General features: G+C 36.8%; 1 protein-coding gene across 13 annotated transcripts in view; it reads left to right on the top strand.

Moving 5' to 3' along the window:
- Positions 1 to 15,518, top strand: part of ATRX (ATRX chromatin remodeler) — a 227,719-nt gene that overhangs the window by 69,423 nt on the left and 142,778 nt on the right. For 11 of the 13 annotated variants that reach the window (XM_084869373.1, XM_084869365.1, XM_084869372.1 and 8 more), the window contains 3 exons: positions 419 to 486; positions 954 to 4,027; positions 11,316 to 11,388. In XM_084869373.1, coding sequence (XP_084725499.1) covers positions 419 to 486; positions 954 to 4,027; positions 11,316 to 11,388 — 3,215 coding nt within the window. The remainder of the gene's footprint in view (positions 1 to 418; positions 487 to 953; positions 4,028 to 11,315; positions 11,389 to 15,518) is intronic. The other 2 variants (XM_084869377.1, XM_084869371.1) reach the window with 1 other exon arrangement.

Genomic DNA, 15,518 nt, shown 5'->3' with positions numbered 1-15,518 from the left:
ATCCTTTTCTCAGTGGTCTGTGCTGGTGCCTTTATGGAATAGAGCAAACTGATCCAGCAGGAAAAAAGCCCCCGGCTTAGCCTTGATATCTAATAAATTTTAGGTGGATTTGAAGTAGCTAGTCAGAAATTTGCTTTAGTAAAATATTTTATAAACATTTATAGAAAGGATAGTATTCTTGATGACATGGGAATCTATTTGAAGAAATTATTTTCTTGAGATACTCCTATGTCTGGAAAGTAGCAGTATGTCTGGAAAGTACTAGTGTTGAGTAGTTTAGTGTTGTTTTTTCTTTGATTGTCTAAAATAAACATACACATATTCCCTTTACTTATTAATGGATTAAAAATAAAGTTTTTCCCCCCCTTTATGGATGTTACATATTTTGAATAATTTTTTTCTCTTTTTTTGTTAATAGAATTGCTTTAAATATTACATGAGTGATGATATTAGCCGTGACTCAGATGGAATGGATGAACAATGTAGGTAGGTAATATATTAAGATTAACTAAAATTTGGTGGTGTTTACTCTTTTGGAAGGGGGAATTCTTACATAATCTGTTATTAGATCCATTTTTTGTATTATTTTTATTGATGTGTTTAATGGACGATTGTTCTATTCTAGAAAGCCTTAGGTTTATGGCTGTTTTTAGTTTCTTTCTTTTTTTAAATATATTTTATTGATTTTATACAGAGAGGAGGGAGAGGGGGAGAGAGACAGAAACTTCAATGCTGAGAGATAATCATTGAACAGTGGCCTCCTGCATGCCCCCCATCGGGGATTAAGCCTGCAACGTGGGTGTGTGCCCTCACTGGGAATCGAATGGTGACCTCCTTTCTGGTTCACAGGTCGTCACTCAACCACTGAACCACACCAGCCGGGCTTAAATTGTTTTAATAATGTAAAATGGGTTTCATTTGGGAGTAATGTTTTAATTTTTAAATAATTTCAGATGGTGTGCAGAAGGTGGAAACCTGATTTGTTGTGATTTTTGCCATAATGCCTTCTGTAAGAAATGCATTCTGCGTAACCTTGGCCGAAAAGAGCTGTCTACCATAATGGATGAAAACAACCAATGGTATTGCTACATTTGTCACCCGGAGCCTTTGTTGGACTTGGTTACTGCATGTAACAGCGTATTTGAAAATTTAGAACAGTTGTTGCAACAGAATAAGAAGAAGATAAAAGTTGACAATGAAAAGAATAATAAAGTATGTGACCATACATCCAGATTTTCTCCAAAGAAAAATAGTTCAAATTGTAATGGACAAGAAAAGAAATTAGGTGATTCATGTTCTGGTTCTGTAACCTATTCTTATTCAGCACTAATTGTGCCCAAAGAGATGATTAAGAAGGCAAAAAAATTGATTGAGACTACAGCCAATATGAACTCTAGTTATGTTAAGTTTTTGAAGCAGGCAACAGATAATTCAGAAATTGATTCTGCTACAAAGTTACGTCAGCTTAAGGCTTTTAAATCTGTGTTGGCTGATATCAGGAAAGCTCATCTTGCATTAGAAGAAGATTTGAATTCAGAGATTCAAGGTTTGGATGCTGTAAACAAAGAGAAAAATACCAAAGAGCATAAAGTTATAGATGCTAAGTGTGAAATAAAAGTACGAAAAGGAGAAAAATCCTGTGCTTTGGAAAAGAAGGATATTTCAAAATCAGAAGCCAAACTGATAAGAAAGCAAGTAGACAGTGAGCACATGGATCAGAGTATTGCAGTAACGGAACAAAGAGCAAATAAAAGTACCAGTGGTGAACATGAGAAATCTGATGAAAAAGAAGAACCTCAGTATGAACCTGCTAACACTTCTGAAGACTTAGACATGGATATTGTATCTGTTCCTTCCTCAGTTCCAGAAGACATCTTTGAAAATCTTGAGACTGCTATGGAAGTTCAGAGTTCAGCTGATCAGCAGGGAGATGGCAACAGTGGCACTGAGCAAGAACTAGAGAGTTCTCCTGTAAAATTAAATATTACTTCAAAAGACAACAGAGGTGGTATGAAATCAAAAACTACAGCTAAAGTAACAAAAGAATTATATGTTAAACTTACCCCTGTTTCCCTTTCTAATTCCCCAGTTAAAGGTGCTGATTGTCAGGAGGTCCTACAAGATAAAGATGGCTATAAAAGTTCTGGTCTGAGCCCGAAGCCAGAGAACTGTGGACCCGAACAGGAAAAAAATGATGATGCACTTTTGCTTGAATGTGAAGTTTTATTACCTTCAGAAGAATCTGATCTTCGAAGATCCCCACGTGTAAAGACTACACCCTTGAGGCGACAGCCAGAAACCAACCCTGTGATTTCTAATTCAGATGAAGAAATTAATGAAACAGTTAAGAATAAACAAAAACTGTCAGGTCCAATGAGAAAAAAATATAAGGAGAATTCTTCTGACAGTGTTGTAGATAATCCTAAAAGTAATAAATTGCCTAAATTTAGGCAGCCAGAGATTATGGATCAAAATTCAGATTCTGATGAAATGCTAGCAATCCTCAAAGAGGTATCCAGAGTGAATCACAGTTCTTCTTCAGATACTGACATTAATGACATTCATATAAATCATGAGAAGACTTTGTATGATTTAAAGTCTCAAATAGGGAAAGATGATAAAGGAAAAAGAAAACGAAAAAATTCTACATCTGGCTCAGATTTTGATATTAAAAAAGGAAAATCTGCTAAAAGGTCTCTAATTTCTAAAAAGAAACGAGAAAACCAGTCTGAATCTTCCAATTATGACTCAGAATTAGAAAAAGAGATAAAGAGCATGAGTAAAATTGGGGCTGCTAGAACATCCAAAAACAGAGTTCCAAATAAAAAAGATTATGATTCTTCAGAAGATGAGAAACACAGTAAAAAAGAAATGAATAATCAAGGGCAGCAAAGTTTGAAGGCTGCACATGACGGATCATCTGATGATGCTGAAAGGAAACAAGAGAGAGAGATTTTATCTTCAGCAGAAGGCACAATTGATAATGATAAAACTATCTTGGAATCAGGAGGTAGACTCTCTAAGAAGAAGAAGCCAGGTGTTTCCTCTGATAAGCCTTCTTCTGGGAAAGAGGAGAGTTGTAGTTCTCCAGAGGACAAAAAGGTTGCTGAAACTAAAGCAAAGTGTAAGCTTCTGAAAACTAAAACTTGTAAGAAAGTACAGGGTAGCTTATCTGATATTGCTCAGAAGTTCTCAAAGAAAGAGCACAGTGATGACTCTTCTGAAGATGATAAAAAGGTGAGCAAAAAGGGGACTGAAGAAAAAGAAAAGAAAACTACAGACTTGAAGAAAAAAGTAATTAAGATGGAACAACAGTATGAATCATCATCTGATGGCACTGAGATATTACCTGAGGGAGATGAAATGAGTCATTTTCCTGAAGGCATTAAACAAAATAAGAATGACACAACTGATGGGGAAAAGAAAAGTAAAAAAATAAAAGGTAAAACTTCTAAAAAGAAGGATGAAATATCTCTTAGTGCTGAGAAGGTAATAGGGAAAAGAGAGAGTTGTGGTTCTTCAGAAGAAAAAAGGAGTAGGAATGCAGGATTCAGAAGAGAAAAGAGAAGGTGCAATTTGACTGAAAAGAGTTCAAGGAAGAGACAAGATTTTTCATCATCTGATACTGAGAAATATTCCATGAAAGAAGGTCATGATTCTTCTGATAAAAAATTAAAAAGAATAGAATTGAGGGAAAGACGAAATTTAAATTCAAAGAGAAATCCCAAGGAAGTACAAAGTGGCTCATCCTCTTCAGATGCTGAGGAAAGTTCTGAAGATAATAAAAAGTTGAAGAAGCAAAGAACTTCCACTAAAAAGAAGACAAGCAATGTCAAGGAGAAAATGAGAAACTCCCTCAGAACAAGCACTAAAAGGAAGCAAGCTGAAATTATTTCCTCATCTTCTGATATAGGAGATGATGCTCAGAATTCTCTAGGCGAGGGCAGCAGTGATGAGCAGAAAATTATGCCTGTGACCGAAAATTTAGTGCTGTCTTCTTCACATACTGGATTTTGTCAATCTTCAGGTATGCAAAGATAAATTTAAAAATGTGTAATTTGTACTTATTCCCTCTTGAATAACTACGTTATTTAACTTTTCCTGAAGCCAATCAAATGCAAAATTACTGTTCAGGAAAATATAATTTAAAAAGTCTTTACAGATTTACTAGAAAGCCTTTCCCCATTTATTTTTATGCCATCATTGGAAGGTATTTTATTTTATTTATTTATTTTTAAAATATATTTTATTGATTTTTTACAGAGAGGAAGGAAGAGGGATAGGGAGTTAGAAACATCGATGAGAGAGAAACCGATCAGCTGCCTCCTGTACACCCCCTACTGGGTATATGCCCGCAATCAAGGTACATGCCCTGACTGGAATTGAACCTGGGACCCTTGAGTTCGTAGGCCAACGCTCTATCCACTGAGCCAAACCAGTCAGGGCTCATTGGAAGGTATTTTAAACAGTATAACAATTTTTTTTTGCAAATAATTTTTTTTATCAGTGCTTAATGATTTTTCTCTGAAGTAAATTATTAGTAGTTTATTAAGGAAAATCAAACTGGCACCAGTAGTTCAGTAGGTATTTATTAATATGATTGGTAACTGTCTTACCGTGCATAGGACCTTTTTAATTAGCCAGAGTAACTTTGTGTCCCATGAAATTTTCTGAAAAAATTAAATTCACTTCATTGAAACTCTTTGTAGGTGCTCATCAGTTATTTTCTAATGACATGAACAGATGCTTCTGTCTTTAGTACTAAGAAGCTAAAGGAAAAAAGAAATCCAAAAAGTAGATGGATTTCTCTACCCTAATGAGATAGTGCACTAGGACTATTAGGGTTTGGGTCAACTGGTCAATGATACTTCTCCTCCCCCCAATAATACTTATAAAAGTAATTTTTATTACTTGAGTTTTTTTGTTTTCTTTTTTCCCCCCACCACCATTTAAGCCCCCTATACTCTGGCACATCAGCCCCTCTCCCTCTTCAATCTTAAAAATTTTATAAAGTAGATTTTACTTAAAACTCTGTTCCTAACATAGGCTCAATGTCATAAGTTTCCATTGATCCCATTTGGATTTTAGTGGAATTTACTTGAATCTTCTTGTTTTATAATAAAACTTTAAATTCCTTTTATGGAGTGCTTATTTAATGAGTTGATTTGAAAACCAAGTGTGATATGCATGGTATACTCAGTTTAATGCTCTGCTGTATTACACTCTTAGATGGAACTCTGCCTGTATGTCTATTGTAACTACAGGTCCACACTTTTTGAAATTCTTTTGACCTAATGTGTTTCAGATTTTTCAATTGTTTGTGTTTCAGAAAGGTAATATAGAGTAATTGCCATATATAGGATGTCCCAAAAATGTATACACACTTTGATTGATTATAAATGCAGTGTTTATTAAAATATGTTTCATTTTCAAAATTGAACTATCAGCTGTTAAAAGTGTGTATACATTTCTTAGGGACACGCTCTGTAATAGCTCCATTAGGGCCTGAGGCAACACATTATCAAACACATTAGTATTTCTGCAGCAAAGTATAAGAACACTAATACTTGGAACAGGGGTCTTCAAACTACGGCCCGCGGGCCACATGCGGCCCGCAGAGGAGTCTGATCCGGCCCGCCAGGTTTTTTGGGCAGTGAGCGCAGCCGAGGTGTTACAGTAGGAATTAGTAGTTCATATAGTCCGGCCCTCCAGCTCTCTGAGGGACTGTGATCTGGCCCCCACTTTAAAAAGTTTGAGGACCCCTGACTTAGAAGAATAAACAGTTCAAATTAGGTTTTGCTGCCAAATGAACTTTGGCACTACCTTATATATAGTAGTTTTTGAGTTTTGAGAGCTTTTTGGATTTCAGAATTATGTATGAGACTGTGGATTTGCATTCAAAACACAACTTCAGAATGAAGCATTATTTACAATAGCCAAGATTTGGAAGCAGCCTAAGTGCCCATCAGTAGAGAGTGGATAAAAAATCTGGTACATTTATAAAATGGTATGCTCTCAGCTGTAAAAAAGAAGGAAATCCTACTCTTTGTGACAGCATGGATTGACCTAGAGAGTATTTGGCAAGGTGAAATAAGCCAGTCAGAGAAGACAAGTACCATATGATTTCACATATATTTGGAATCTAAAAATAAAATAGAAATAGATTCATAGGTACAGAAAACAAACTGAGAGCTGTTAGAAGGGGTTTAGGGGGTTGGGTGAAAGGTGAAGGAATTAAGCAAAACAAACAAACAAATAAAAAACTTGTAGACACAGGCAACAGAATGGTGATTATCAAAGGGAAAGGGAAATGGGGGTAAGTAGAAGAGGATAAAAGGGGGATACATGGTGATAGCAGGAGACTTCACTTTGGGTGATGAGCATACAATACAATATACAGACTATGTATTGTAGAGTTGTACCCCTGAAACCTATATAATTTTATTAACTAATGTTACCTTAATAAATTCAATCAAAATTGGAAACAAAATACAATATCATAGTTACTTTGTCAAATCAATGTTTTTGTCATTAGTTTACTTAAGGAAACTTATTAATGATTAGAGTATAAGAAGAATAAATTGTAGTAACATGGAATCTTCTCATTAGCAAATTCTAGGCTACTGAACTAATCTTAAACTTTGGAAAACTGTTTTTCATGGTTAAACCGCTTCCTAGTGAAATCAGCATGTTTGATTTCAAATATTGATTTTCATTTTCCCAAATCTAATTAGATATGGCACATTTGAGGACACCTATGATATATCTTTCATGTTTGGAACTGTTAATACCTACTGTAATATGTGTTCACCATATGGTGGCAACATATGGCAAATACTCAAGGGTGCATTGCCCAATAATTTCTTAACCCAGCCCTAGTCTAGATCATTGTGTTCTGTTTGGTCTTATGTAACTTTATTCTGAAGGACCAGTGTCCTGATGGGGAGGTAAATCCTTCTTTATATGTATATCCTGAGAAGCCTTAAGAACTCAGAACTTCAGCAGATGCCAGTCTCTCAATTATTTGGCGTCATAAGCCTTGTTCAGATTTTGTTTACCCTGTATATTTCTTTAAACTAATTACTGTAGATGAAAAAAAAAGAAGGTAAATTTGCTAGGGAGTTAATACATCTAAAAATTGGACTTTTGTCAAAGAAATACAAAAAAGAATCTGAAGGGTATTTAATACCATCACTATGTAAAAAGTGCTGTTTTTCAAGATAAGCTTGGATATAAGCCAATGATAAAAGTGGTATTCTTTATGAATTTGCTTGCATGTATACATAAGCAAGCTATATTTATTTGTTCCCCTACTATGTCCAAGTTATTTTAGGTGACGATTTTTTATGAGCTCTTAAAAAGCCTCACCTGCTCTCATTAATTTAGAGGATTCTAATTTATTCAGCAAAGTTGGTTATCCTATTACATGGTACAACATTTTGTTAGAAATTGGGGCTTGTAGAGGGGAGTAGAATTATTTCTTTGTAAACTGAACTATACTTTATACAATTTAATTTGCTGTAAATCAGTGTTACTGATTACTGTTTTCATTTATGAAGGGAAGAATCTGTATACAGATATACCATATATTTCATACTGATAATATGAATAGCATGTATTATCTTCCATCATATCTGTACTGCCTTTTAGAAACTCAGATTCTTTTCATAGAAATAAAGATTCATTATAAAAAGAAAAAAAGAAATTGGGGCTTGGGAATGGTGTAAGCAACCAAGATTAAGAACATGGTGCTAGGAGATTGAAGTCTAATGAGCAAGATAGACATAGATAAATCATTAAAAAGTACCAGAAAAAAAGATATAAAAGTAAAACGGGGCTGGGTGATAAAAGCAAGTGAGCTACTTAATCTAACTGTTAGAGATAAACAGATAGCATTTAAACACTAGTTTAAAGAATGGGTCAAATTTATAGTAAAGAAGAATTACAGTAATATTACTAGTGATATTTCATTTGAAGACTGAAGGCTTGGTGCACGAAATTTGTGCATGGGAGTGGGGGTCCCTCGGCCTGCCTGCACCCTCTCCAATCCAGGACTCCTTGGGGGATTTCTGACTACCTCTTGCAATCCCGGACTGCTGGCTCCTAACCTCTTGCCTGCCTGCCTGCCTGCCTGATCGCCCCTAACCCCTCTGCCTTCCTGCCTGATTGCCTCTAACTGCTTCTCTACTGGTTTGATCACCTCCAACTGCTCCCCTGCTATCCTGATTGCCCCTAACTGCCTCTGCCTTCCTGTGCACCTGGAACCTAAGATTCCCTCCTCCAGCTGGCCGCAGGTACCCAGGACCCAGGCTGGCATTGCCTGGGCCGGCCACAGCCCCATGGGACCATGGGAGGGCAGCTTTGCCCAGGCTGCAGCCGCAGGTGCCCAGGACCGTGGGGCGGATGGCTTGTCCGTCTCCTAGGCCGTAGGTGCAGGCGCAGCCATTGGTGCCTGGAACCGTAGGACAGGTGGCTTGTCCCTTTCCCAGGCTGCATCCTGGCTGGTCCCCATTCCTCTGTTGTGAGCTCACTTGTGCCTTGCTGGTCCCCATTCCTCTTGCATGAGCCCATTTGTGCTTGGCTGGTCCCTGAGGGCGTGACAACCATTTGTATATTAGCTCTTTCTTATATAGGATTGATCTGCTTGAATGAGGTATTCTGAATTTGTTAGGATATTTTAAGATTTATTTTTGCTTTTCTGTATTTAATTTTTCCTTTCTGTATTTCTGTCCTGAACATGTAGCTGTCTGCATTTTTTATGGATTTTTTCCTCTCCAAATTTTTTTTCAAATATTTTATTATGAAAAAAATTTAATAAGAAAAGTTTCTTTTGTTACTATTGTACTGTATTTGCATATGTGAAGAGTACTGTTTTTCAAGATATATATTCTTCTATCCATCAATGTAACTAACTTTTGTTTGCCCTTTTAACTGTTTATTTTGAAATAATTATAAATTTACAGGAATTTGCTACCAAAAAAATGTACAGGCAGATTTTGGATATCCTACCATTCTCCTACTGGTAACATCTTGCATAACTGTAGTACAATGTCAAAACCAGGAAATGAAAGGTTTATTCAGATTTACCAGTTTTACATGCATTTATTCTTTTGTCTATGTATGTATGTATGCATGCATGTATGTATAAATATAGTTCTATGAGATTGTATTATGTGTAGCTTTGTAAATCACAACCAAGATATTGAACTGTCCCGTTACCATAAGTTTTCCTTGTGCTACACCTTATGCATAGCTTCCTTCTTTATCCCCTCCTTGTTAACTCCTACCAACTTATTAACCTGATTTTTATGTTTGTTATTTTGAGAATGAATCATGAAGTATGTAACCTTTTGAGATTGGCTTTCTTTCACTCTGTGTAATGCTCTTAAAATTTTGGATGCTTTCGGTATCTTGCTCTCTCTCATCTTCTGGGACGCCCATAATTCTGATGTTGGTTCGCTTGAAGTTGTCCCAGAGGTTTCTTACATTATCTTCAACTTTCTGGATTCTCTTGTCTTCTTGCTTCTGCAGAGGAGTGTCCTGTGGCTCTTTGTGTTCCAAATCTTTGACTTGATTCTTGCAATCTTCCATTCTGTTTTTAGGACACTGTATAATATTTTGAAAAAAAAATATATTGATTTTTTTACAGAGAGGAAGAGAGAGGGATACAGAGTTAGAAACATCGATGAGAGAGAATCATCGATCAGCTGCCTCTTGCACACCCCCTACTGGGGATGTGCCTGCAACTAAAGTACATGCCCTTGGCTGGAATCGAACCTGGGACCTTTCAGTCCGCAGGCCGACGCTCTATCCACTGAGCCAAACCAGTTTCGGCTGTATAATATTTTTTATTTCAGAGAATGTATTCTTTATTTCTAGTTGGTGCTTTATTTCTAGTTGCTCCCTTTTCATATCCTCATAGGCCTCATTTATTTTATCAGCCTTTTCTAGGAGATTCTTGAAAAACCTTATAAGCATGGTTTTGAACTCTATATTCAGTCGCTTTTTGTCCTTCATTTCTTTCGTTTGTGATCTGTTTCCGTGTCTCAGCATTTTCGCTGCTTCCCTGAGTTGGTAGGGTGGGAGGATCGGCTGTATCTATGCCAGGAGACAGCCTTATTCGACTAGACTTGGAAAACTGCAAGAGCCTCTGTGCTCAGCTTGGATGGGGCAGAGTTTCAGGATGGAGCCTACAGCTTTGGCTTCCAGTTAGCTCTACCCTATGAAGTTCCTTAGTCTCAGTGTTCCTCAGTGTCCTTTGATACTCGCTGCAAGCACCTCTGAGAGAAAGATGTCCTAGAGTTTTGCCTGCTACCAAACAGTATAGTCTCTCCGCCAACGAGCCCACAACTGGGGTTCAGTGCAGTTGGAAGTGGAGTTAAGAGCAGTCAGGAGCTTATATCTCCTTTCCGCTAGGGCAATCAGTGGCTCAATCAACAGTCTGTCCTCTGTGCGAAATGTGCGTGGGGGCTCTGCCTTTTGCCGCTCCCCTGAGCTTCCGCCTTACAGCCCAGATTTCCTCTGTATGAGCCTGGGGCTTAAGGGTCTCGCCCAGAACTGGGGTTCAGTGCAGTCGGAACTGGGGCTCAGCATAGTCCGGAGCTTTTGTCTCCTTCCCGCTAGGCTAGGGCAATCTAGCAGCTCAGTCAACAGTCTGTCTTCTGCGCGAAAGGTGCGCGACTCCGGGGTTCTGCCTTTCGCTGATCCCCTGAGCTTCCACCTTACAGCCCAGATTCCCTCTGTATGAGCCTGGGACCCCAGGGTCTCGCCCAGAACTGGGGGTCATTGCATTCTGAATTGGGGTTCAGCACAGTCCGGAGCTTTTATCTCCTTCCTGGTAGGGAACGCCAGCCAGGCACTCAGCCGCCCCTCCTCCCCGACTCCGTCCTCTCCGCGCACGCAACGTGTCTCCGTACCTTAGGCTTTTACAGCTCCTCTGATTTTCCTTCTGGTTTTCTCTTTCCTTCTAGTTGTAGAATTTCTAGTCAGTCAACTTTCCTGTAGTTCTGGATAATGTCCACTTTATATTTTAGTTGTATTTTTTGAAATTGTTGTGCAAGGCTGCAGTTAGGCATTTACCTATGCCGCCATCTTGTTTCTCCATCTAGATCCAACTTATTTATCATTTTACTACTGGTGCTTTTTAAAGTATCCATGTGCTTTTCTTATAAATTCTTTTAAGTCATGTTTTGGACCTCACAGTACAATTTAGAACCACTTAGTTGTTATTAAAGTTTTAGGCTGTTTAATTTTACATGATTTTACTTATGTAGATAACTTAAAACTAATTTTAAGTATGTTTTTTTTCCTTCTAGGAGATGAAGACTTATCTAAATCAGTGCCTGTCACAGTGGATGATGATGACGATGACAATGATCCTGAGAATAGGTATGGTTCTATCTGCAAGGGCATTAAAAAGATTCTAACATACACTAGGAGTGGCACAAACAGCAACAACAGAACCTCAAGCAGGTTGTAAAAACCAGGAGTGCATTAGAAAGACTCTGCTCCCAGTCTTTTCTCAAGTTTGAAAGAAAGGCTAGAAAATAGGCTAAAACTTAGAAACTTTAAGAGAAAGTAAATATAAATATTGATTGACACACCTAGCATAGGGTATGTTATAAATACGTATAGTACTGTCAATTTTATATTTTTATGTAAACTGCTAATTCTTGGGAATATTTTAATTTTTATAAATTATTTTTATTGATATAGGTGAATTATATCATATTGGTGACAATTCCTTAATATTTGATTTTAAAAAAATCCTCAAGTGAGGATATATTTTCCGTTAATTTTAAAAAAGTGTAGAAGGGAGGGATGGAGGGAGAGAGGGAGAGGGGGGAGAGAGAGAGAAACGTCAATTTGAAAGAGACTTATTGATTGGTTGCCTTCTGCGCACGGAGCCTGCAACCCAGGTACCTGCCCCTTGATCTGGAATTGAACTCTTGAGCCTTTGGTGCGCAGGCACCACTGAACCACACTAGTCAGGGCTATTGTTTATTTTTATTTATTTTTACTTATTTTTATTTAAAAAAACGTTTTTTATTGATTTTTCACAGAGAGGAAGGGAAAGGGATAGATTGCCAGAAACATTGATGAGAGAGAATCATCGACCAGCTGCCTCCTTCACACCCCCCACCGGGGATGTGTCCGCAACCAATGTACATGCCCCTGACCGGAATCGAACCTGGGACCTTTCAGTCCGCAGACTGACGCTCTATCCACTGAGCCAAACCGGTTTCGGCTGAGTATTGTTTTTAATTGCTATCCATTATGGTAGTCCTATTTATTAAAATCTGTTAAAAAAAAAAGGACATTACTCAGGTATTTAAGATTAAGAAATTGCTTTCAAAATTAGTATTAATTTACAAAGTTTCCAGAATGATACAGATTTTAACTATTTTTCAAATAGAATAGAAATAGATAGTATGATACTATTATTTTTAATAAGACTTAAACGATAAGTGTAAATGTGAACAGGATAGCCTATACAGATACTGTTAACTAAGGGATGGCTGGGAGAAGAGAAACATACAAAGGCACGCTCATATTCCAGCAATGGAAAAAAAAATTAAATAATATAACCATATGTTTTTCATGGCTTTTAAACCTTTCTCTGCTCTACAATATACCCCACATTCATAATCTTTAGCCAAGTGTGCTGAAGTGGATGGCATTTTGAAGTAATAGGAATAAGAGTATTTGACTTCTAATTTTTATAACAACTGTCTCTGTAATCTTGGTCAAGTGACTTAACTACTCTTTGCCAAAATTTTCTGATCTCTAAAATGGAAGTGTTGGATGAAGTTTTCTCTGATTAATTCTATGTCCCTAAAATCTGCTAGACTTGATGGGTTTTATTAAAGAACACTACTATGTTAACCATTCATTTATTCCTAATAGTAAACTCTAATGTTAAGAAAACATGAAAATATATATGTATTTTTTGTTTCATAATTTTCTAAGGATAGCTGTTATTCTAGCTTTGATGTATATCTTGCTGCTGATGATATGTTTTTCTGTTTCAAAAATCAGCATTCTCCAAATTAGCAGGAAAACATTTTTATTAGCATAAATGAACAATTTTATTTTGCACTTTGAATAGAGTTTAATCATGTATACAAAGACAGATGCTGCTTTGCTACTTATTTTTTTGTTAATCCTCAACGGAGGATATTTTTCCAATGATTTTTAGGGAGAGTAGAAGAGAGAGGAAAAGACAGAGAGAAGCATCGATGTGAGAGAAACATGTCAATTGGTTGCTTCCTGCATATGCCCTGTCCAGGCCCAGGCCGGGGAGGAGCCTGCAACCAATATATGTGCCCTTGACTGGAATCAAATCTGGGACCTTTTGGTCCGCAGGCAGACACTCTTATCCACTGAGCCAAACCAGCTAGGGCTATTTTTTCATTATATATCCAATTATTTTATGGGATAGGTGTGGGGTCCAGAATGGGATGGTAAGGACATATTTTTTATTCATCAGGGATTTATTTATCTATCTATCTATCTATTTATTTATTTATTTATTTATTTATTTTTTTAAAACATATTTTATTGATTTTGTACAGAGAGGAAGGGAGAGAGATATAGTTAGAAACATCGATGAGAGTCATCGATCAGCTGCCTCTTGCACACCCCCTACCGGGGATATGCCCGCAACAAAGGTACATGCCCTTGACTGGAATCGAACCCGGGACTTTTCAGTCCCCAAGCCGACGCTCTATCCATTGAGCCAAACCGGTTTTGGCCATCAGGGATTTATTTTAAAAAAATATTTTGTTTACTTTTTACTGAGAGGTAGCGAGAGAGATAGAGAGTTAGGAACATCAATGAGAGAGAAACATTGATCAGCTGCCTTCTGCACGCCCCCTATTGGGGATATGCCCACAACCAAGGTACATGCCCTTGACCAGGATCGAACCTGGGACCTTTTAGTCCGAAGGCCGATGATCTATCCATTGAGCCAAACTGATTAGGGCTCATCAGGGATTTATGTAGTACATGATCACAGAGAGATTATGAAAGCATTTAAAAATATATTATTTTAATTAAAATTCTTTAATTCCTTTTCAATTATTTATGCTATTTGTTTTCCTACAAAACATGAGGCCTCAAATATTATTGAAAGGCTAAGAATGTTTAAAACATGGTATATTATAATTTTATTGTGAGTGATGAACCTTAATTTCATATCTCACCACCAATTGAGAGTATCATTAAGGTATGATAATTTTTTTGTGTTAGAGCTTGTCAAAATATAAACATCATTTTCATCTTTTAAGTACTTAATTACATCAGTCTGTAACTGGCAAGTATTTCATTGAAGGTGTATATAATTCCATCTTATGTTTGTAGTTAAAAAAAACATCCCTTTTGAGTATTTTGAGAAAAATTCAATTTTGTCTTGAGCATGTTTTTCATTATACTCAATTTAATATACAGGTACCCAGCGATTTTTCAACAGTGTGCTGTGGCATGTTGATTTGGTGCAAGAGTTTTTAAAACATGCAATACCTGACTACATCAGGAGTATTGACCTCTTTTCCCTTTGATTGTCAAAGAAAAAATACAATAGCCTTCCAGGGTAGATGAATCAGAATCATACCTGGTTTTTGTCAGATATACAATTAATATAACATACTTTTTGTTGTTGCAGAAATTCAGTAATTATAATAAGTTTCTTAAAAATATTTTTATTTATTTCAGAGAGGAAGAGAGAGGGGGAGGTATAAACATCAATGATGAGAGAGAATCATTGGTTGGCTGCCTCCTGCATGTCCCATACTGAGGATTAAGCTTGCAACCTGGGCATGTGCCCTGATCAGGAATTGAACGGTGACCTCCTGTTTCATAGGTTGATGCTCAACCACTGAGCCATGTAGGCGGGGTAGAAATTTAGTAATCAGATGTGTGCCATGAGATGAAAAGGTTGAAAATCACTGACATATACCATTAATAATTTTCTCATATATCAAATAGGTATCTATTCCTCATGGATTATCTAATGATGGGGATACAAATACCTTTTTGAACTATTTTAGTTTAGGTGGTGTGGTTGAGCATATTTGAATATGAATTAAACAGATTTTAGAAATTTGTAGATCATGATTAAGTCTTAGAATTTATTTTTACCAATTTTACATTTTGGAATCAGGATGTATTTTGGTAGATAGCATGTTGTACTTGTGTGTAAATTTGTACACAGTTGTATAATTATATATAAATTATGTATACATTTTATTATTGCTTTTTAGCAGTATTGTAATACATTTTCAGCATTGTTGTTATGGAGAAATAAATACTGTATTAAGGCAGATGTTTAATTGAATGCAATAAATTTCTATAAAACTTTTTTCTTTAAAAAAATTCTTTTTAATTGATTTCAGAGAGGAAGGGAAAGGGAGAGAGAGAGAGAGAGAAACATCAATGATAAGATAGAGTCATTAATCAGCTGCCTTCTGCATGCCCCACATTGGGGATTGAGCCCACATCGCGGGCATGTGCCCTGACCT

This window comes from Pipistrellus hanaki, assembly GCF_964339955.1.
Source record: "Pipistrellus hanaki genome assembly, chromosome: X".
NCBI lineage: Eukaryota > Metazoa > Chordata > Mammalia > Chiroptera > Vespertilionidae > Pipistrellus > Pipistrellus hanaki.
This window is presented reverse-complemented; position numbering and strand designations above follow the sequence as displayed.